Genomic DNA, 7,341 nt, shown 5'->3' with positions numbered 1-7,341 from the left:
TATTGAAATTGAAACTTCAAGTGACGGACTAGCTTCGAAATACCATTTCTGGGGTAAAAACGTGTTAAATTGCAATTTTTTGGTCAAATTTGGCATTTAAATCCAAAACTGCCCACTCCGTTTCAGCTAAGGACTGGAAGAATAGAGTATCAGACGAAAAAGTTGTTAGCTTAGTATTCATTAATAAAACAAGTGTTATATAGTTTAGCCAAAAATTTAAGTTTGTTCCTTTTTGGGTCACAACATTAATATAATATTATAAAACACAGCATTTGATAGATCAGTTTAAATTCTTTCTTATGATACTAAACATATTTAAATAGATTAGTAACGTACTAACTTCAAAATACCATTTTGGTGTAAAAAAAAGTGTAAAATTTGCCATTTTTGTGGGTGATAACCTTTGACATACTCTAACTCCAAAATACAAAATGGATAAAGTCTGAATTTCTTTACAGGTGTTTTATTTTGTATGTGGTCAGTTTTTGAGAAATTATCAGGTGAAAAGGTTATTAGCCTATTATTTTTCGTATTTACTTAAGAAAATATGTATTGTTAATATTAGCGAAGAAAGTTTTAACAAATAAATTTTTTTTTTTATAATTTTGTGGTCGCAATATTAATATAATGTGTCATCCTATACATCATGTGGTAGATAATTTTAATAGCTTTAGTATGACACCAAATTTATTTAAATTAGGTCTTCCAGTGACGGACTAGCTTCAAAATAAGATTTTGGAGTAAAAACATGTATAATTTGTCATTTTTTTGGAAAAAAAATTTTTGGCAATAAAATCTAAAATTCAGTGTGATAACAGCCCATTCCAGGTGAGCCAAGTCCTGGTCATGAGAATTCACCAGTTTTTGGGAAAGGAATACACAAAAAATTGTTTGGCTTAATATATTCATAAAACATGTATTTTGTTATTTAGCCAAAAAAGACATAAAAATACGTTTTTTGGTACTTTTTGGGTCAAAACTTAACATAATGTGTCATCTTACATTACACATCATTTGATAGATAATTGTAATAGCATTTGTATGGTACCAAATATATTCAAATCGAATCTTCTAGTAATGTACTAGCTTCAAAATACCATTTTAAGGTGAAAAGTGTAAAATTTGCTATTTTTGCAAGAGATGACCTTTGACATATTAGTGGATAATGTCTGAAATTTGTATAGGTGTTTTATTGTGTATGTGGTTAGTTTTTGAGAAAGTGTCAGGCGAAAAGGTTGTTAGCTTAGTATTTTTCCTATTTAATATTTCATGTATAATAAAATATAGCGAAAAAAAGTCATAAAAAAATTCGGGTTATTTTTGTTTTTGTTTTTGTTTTCGTTTTTGATTTTTTTTTTTTGGTAATTTCCAGGTTACAAAATCAATATAATGTGTCATCATATACATCAATCGATATATATTTTCTATAGCTTTCGTATGACACCGTATATATTTAAAATGAATCGTGTGAAAACGTGTAAACTTTGCAATTTATGGTAAAATTTTATCCCTTCGACAAATTAGACTTTCCTAGATTTTTGTTATGTTATTCCTCATTAAATTCTGAATTGAAAACAGTTATTTTCATTACTGTTGCAATTTTTTCCGGGTTGACCCCTTTTTTCGGAGATTGAATGGATTATAAGGTTAATTCAAGTTAGACGCTTCTTATCCTGGTAACAGTTATAAGTCCTTGGTTTTATATTTATAATACGTGATATCTTAATCTGTACAGTATATTATTTGTGGCTCACCATCTTCTTCCGCTAAGTCATTCTGCGAGATATCAGTCACCCATGTGAAGTTGGTAACCTCTAAATTACTTCGGATTTTGGCCTTAACATCAATTTCATCGTCGCTGTTGTACAGTCCCTCATCATTGTTCGTTGACAATTCAATCTAAAACAAGAAATAGGCGTGTTTATATAATATAATTATATTTTATATAGTGAGCGTTAAAACAAAAACCCCTAGAAATTTTGTAGAGTGAAAAATTATGCCTCGATCGGGATTCGAACCCAGACGGACTGTGTTGTCTTTGTTGGCACCCTCAACAACATGACCATTGAAACTTTGTTTGGAGGAGAAATATTTTACAAACACATCGGCTAAATAGTTAAGGTAGGATCTCCAAATAAATAATTCATGAAACATTAAAGAGATAACTCTGAACCGTATTCTACACGTAAATATAAATTTTGCATTAAAAAAGAAATCTTTGTGAGAGTGAAAATAAAATTTACCCAACCAAGACTGAAGATAGGTTTTAGACAGTGGCGTGTCTAGGGGAGAGCGCGGAGGCGCACGCCCAACCCCCTAAAAAATTACTCTCGCCACCCCAGTCGCCCCAAAAAATCACGGTCAAGTAGTTAAAAATCACCTAAAATCACCATATTGTGCGAATTAGCGCCCTTCAACTGATCATCGAGCCGCCCCCCCCCCACCCACTTCACCTTCGCACCCCCGTCACCCCTCCCAATTTCAAGGCTTTTAGATACGCCACTGGGTCTAGATAAATATCTTTATTTATCACTTGTGGAGGCGTATCGTCATACCAAATTTGCTTGGTGACACACCTTCTGTTTACCTCTATTGGCTCCTCTTCAGAGCAGCTTATGGTAGCTTCAGTTCTAGCAAACCTTTCACCCTTCTGAACTTGAAGTGTGAAGAGGTACTCCTTATCTGGTTCCATCTGATCTGAATTGAACTTCAATGTACGATTGTCCCTTTGCGATGCAAACTTAACCCCTTCTTCATCTTCGTCTCGATATGAGTAGCACGGTAGGTTATCTGTAATCTGCAAATATAACCAATCATTACAATTTTGTCAAATAAATTGAATAATTATTTTGGAAAATGAACATAAATGTAGTTTCCTACCTGCTCACAAGTCCAATCGTATGACATTTCGTGGGCATCTTCGTCTGGATCTTGAGATCTGCTTCCATCTAGTTCTACCAGACCACTTCTGCAGCCAATCTGACGGCTTTTACTCCCCCAAATGATGGCCTTCAGGTCTGTGTTGACCGCACGAATGTCAATAAAATCCGTTGCATAGGTTGATGTGTCCCCTTCCCTGGAAACATTCACTGTGAATCGGATGATCTTTCCACCAGGAAGACTCTTCGCAGGGATCAGTAGCTTTCTGGAAAATCGGTTTTTGTCATCGATATTGGCGTCCTGATTGTTCCAACTCCATTCAAAGTTGGTTTGTCCAACGTCGAAACACCCTTCTTGATATTCAACTTGAGCAGAAAGGGTTAGCCTAAAACGATCAACATTGAAAATTATAAATTAAGGAAGTATACAGCATTTTGCTAGTGTTTAGTACTCCAGGACATCTGTAAGAGGCGCCTGAAATAGGTCTGTATTCAACTTTAAAATACCAATAGAAAACATCATTAAGTTAAAAGGTCAAGTTTGTCTGATAATAAAGCACTTATCTCAGATATTGTTTTAAGAGATTAAAGCTAGAGGGATATAATGGTTACGGTATTGCTTCATCCATAGGCCTACAAGTAAATGTGGCGGTATGGTGAATAAATTTTCTTGTATGTTTTCACTAGGTTTGATACTGAAATTTAGGTTACTGTAATTTTTCTACAGTGCATCCAGTATAGGCCTACTATATGCATTAATTACACATGTTTTAAGCGTTGTTACGCCTTATTTCATAAAATATGCAAATACTATTTACAGGCCTATTTAACGTTACGTTTTATTATCGATTTACTTACGATTTAGACACTCGGGCCGCTTCAGCATCACCATTTTTCACCCTAATTGTTACAGTTGGCTTAGGTATGCTCGCCTTCCGGAACCTCCGCGACACGTTGTGGCGAATGCCCAGGGAATTTTCCACACTTAGAGTTAATTCATATTCAACATTGGGCTCAATCACACTCCCGTCAAGTTCAAAGGATTTACGACCCCAGCCATCATCGCCACCTAGAAGACACAGATTTGAAAGTGTTTGTATCGTACTTCGTGTATTACGCGCGCAGAAACCCCAAACTCGGGAGTTCTAGGGCGAGCACAGGCACTCTAAAAGCGGAAACATCATTCAAAACTAGAATGAAGACTCGGAATTGAGAGACATTCCGAACAATTAGGGTAACTACATCACGGTAAACCATCAATACAGACGCTACATTGGTTCACAGTCCAACACTCTACTCGCAATTGCTTTGAATTATTAACCTTTTATTTATTAACATTTAAATGATAAAATAAATAATGATTAATTTGGAATTGTTAAGCGTATAGAGATTTAGATATGTTCTATATAAATACACATTAATAATAATAATAATAATAATAATAATAATAATAATAATAATAATAATAAAGGGCTCTTCGTGATTGATTTACTGTAGGCCATAATTTAAGTCTAGCATAAAAGTAAAGTTCGATTACTTTATCCGTGATTCAACGCGCCAAAGTTATGATATTACTGACTCAAGCCCCGAGTAACTTGTGACCGGTATTTGTTCAATTGTTTTTGAAATTACTTACGGTTAAAACCATCAAGTTGCCTTTGTAAACTTGTATCCACTTCTCCATTTTTTGTGATGTTCCATTGACGTTTCAGTCCACGTTTACCACCCCCACGTGACTTTTCTCCACGCACTTGGAGATTGCCACATGACGAGATCTCGCTTGGCACTTCGCAGATAGCAACGGGTGCTTGTGCGTTTTGTGGGCCTTCAATCGATATTTCGTCGTCCTCTGATGTTCTTGAATGTTTCTGCTTAAAACCGCCAATCGCACCCGGATTAACCCTCAGTGAATCACCTATACGACAAAACATAATGCATAGGGCCTATTTTTTTTTTTTTTTTTTTTTTTTTACTTTTCGTTAATCATTACAGTCTCCTGAATTTACACATTCATTTAGCTTTAAAATATTCATTCATATTTCATTAAATACTACCTTCCATTTATTAGGCTAAATTTGAATGGAGAGGGCTGTTCGGACATAGGCCTGATTAGTGCTTTTGCACTAGAGAATGCCGAGAGCTATTTATATTATACTATCGTTATTGTTATTGCTTTCAAAAATGCACTGCTTGTGATTGGTAGGCTTACTGTAGGACCTAGATAATAAGTTATAACATCAACCAAATCGGTAAATAATTATGTCTACAAATTGTAACTTCTGTGATAATGGGAATTAACAATAAATCATCTAATATTTTTATATTATTTTAAATTAATAACAAATAAAAATACATGATTACCGACAATAAGTAACGTAAAGTATATTTTCTATAACATTTGCTGCCGCGAGAGCTTTCGGTGTATCGGGGACAAGAAATAATTGATCGCCCAAACCGCCTTAGAGGTTATAGAAAACAAAAGTTTCGCGGGGGCATGCACCCGAACCCATAGGGTAGTGTTGTCTAGATCGGCCCCACTTGCGCCCCTCCTCCCATTCGGACATCTCTAAGTCCGCTCCTGCATTTCGTGTCCACTGGGCCGCCGTACGGCGTTATGAACGGAAAGGAAGTCAAACTTACCAGCACCAAGTTCAGAATTCTCTCCGAATGTTACAACCAGCGACCTTTGGCTTTTCCATTCACACTCAGCCCCACCTCCAAGCCTCTCGGCATTCGCAAATATTGCGTCACATGTCTGCAATTCATCAGTGTTTACGTTTCGGTTGAACTTAACTTTAACACCACCTCCTATAAAATGAAGGTACTTTATAATCAATTATTGGAGAGGGCAACTGATCGCCGGAGAATGAACAAGATAGTTTAGACAAGTCTTTTTTTTTTCAAGGATGGCGGAAAGTTTTTCAAAGTTGGGGTGGCCACAGTTCTTCAAAATTTAAGGTTTTTCCCTCTTAAAAACGGTCAAGTCAATTTTTCTAATTCTTATTACAGTGAACAGGCCTTCTATGTGTATACATACATAAAAAAAATTGAGTAATTGCATACGTATCCTTTTTACATGAATCGATAAATCCCAAAAGGAAAGAAGGGGTCAGGGAAAATTTTGATTCCTAGATGGGAGAAATGAGTTTTCCCGTCTTCTGAGGTGTCTTTTAATGACTTTTAAGTTCTCCAAAATTGAAGGTTTTTCCCCTCTTGAAAACGATTCCATGAATCAATGAAATAAAAGAGAAAGGCGAGTTCGAGTTCTTATGTTGAAATGTTGATTTCTAAATGGCGGGAAATTAGCTTTCCCGACTTCTGAAGTATCGTTTGATGACTTTTAAGTTCTTCAAAATTCAAGGTTTTTCCTCCTTGAAAACGGTCAGGTAATTTTTTCTCATCCTTACAGTAAATAGGCCTATTGTGTTTGTACCAGTATGTATACGTTGCATAGGATTCTTCTTTCCATGGATCGATGAATCCCAAAAATAAAAGGGCGTCGGGGTCCTCCACAGAGAGAATTTTAAATCCTAGATGGCGGGAAATGAGCTTTCCCGACTTATTATTTTCTTATTGTAAAAAAAAAAAAAAAAAAAAAAAAAAATCAGCTCAATACGGGTCCGGAAAAGGAAGGTCTAGAATTAAGTTTTTAAAATTTTATTTTACTTTTTTTGAAGTGGGCCTATTTTATGTGTATGTTTGTCTTGTAAAGATGTTTCCACTTGAAAGGGACCCTCCCCGGATCCGCCAATGTGAATTGTGAGAAAATGTAACTCAGTCGTTGACTGGATAACACTCTCTTTTCCCTCCTTCTCGTCCTTCTTCCCACTTTCTTTTCTTGCATTTCTTTCCGATCATACAAAAATCTCCATAGACATTATATAATTTCTGCCAAAAAGTTGGGGGCCCGAGTCTGGGTCTCCCACCCCCTCCCCCGCCTCCGGTTTGGCCGGCCATGTTTTTGCTTCAAGCCGCTTGGGGATAAGGATAGAAGTATTTCGGTGTGAATCGCACCAAGGATAACCCACTATTCTAAGACTTGTTTCCAGTGGGTTCCTTCAAGTGAGACATTCCCCTACCCAAAGGCCTAAACTGGCGGGCAGTCAATTTAGGAATTTTTGCAGGGAAAGTTGATAAAGTGGACCATTTAAAATGAGCAACTTAGTTTCAAGCAGTCATTTTCAATATTTTTTCAACAGAGGTTGAATCCGTGGCTTATGTTAGCATAATTATCTGAGCGTGTATAAGCATACCATCATTCTGTACTTTTGCACGTTCGAGTCTTGGGCCCTCGGAAAAAACAGTCACTGTGAAGCCATCTACGCCGTCATCGCCGCCAGGTAGAGGTGCGCGTCCGTCAAATGACGGTTGCACGATGAAAGTCATGGAGGTGTATTTCTTAAGCGTAACCCTGAAGGACATAATCGTGTCTGAGATGACTCTTCCTTCCATATACACATCT

The 7,341-nt window shown here is 36.4% G+C and overlaps 1 protein-coding gene across 1 annotated transcript in view; it reads right to left on the bottom strand.

Annotated features, from left to right (window-relative positions):
- The window catches only part of LOC117114776, a 60,238-nt gene that overhangs the window by 18,012 nt on the left and 34,885 nt on the right, over positions 1-7,341 (bottom strand). Inside the window, exons 12-19 of the mRNA XM_033258464.1 lie at positions 7,133-7,339; positions 5,520-5,687; positions 4,516-4,794; positions 3,738-3,948; positions 2,881-3,265; positions 2,588-2,797; positions 1,755-1,899; positions 44-48 (exon numbers count right to left, since the gene is read on the bottom strand). Coding sequence (XP_033114355.1) covers positions 44-48; positions 1,755-1,899; positions 2,588-2,797; positions 2,881-3,265; positions 3,738-3,948; positions 4,516-4,794; positions 5,520-5,687; positions 7,133-7,339 — 1,610 coding nt within the window. The remainder of the gene's footprint in view (positions 1-43; positions 49-1,754; positions 1,900-2,587; positions 2,798-2,880; positions 3,266-3,737; positions 3,949-4,515; positions 4,795-5,519; positions 5,688-7,132; positions 7,340-7,341) is intronic.

The sequence above is a fragment of the Anneissia japonica genome, unplaced genomic scaffold, assembly GCF_011630105.1.
Source record: "Anneissia japonica isolate Jap-2015-1 unplaced genomic scaffold, ASM1163010v1 scaffold288140_len288450_cov173, whole genome shotgun sequence".
Taxonomy (NCBI): domain Eukaryota; kingdom Metazoa; phylum Echinodermata; class Crinoidea; order Comatulida; family Comatulidae; genus Anneissia; species Anneissia japonica.
Note: the sequence above shows the minus strand (reverse complement) of the source record. Positions and strands in the feature narration are given on the sequence as shown.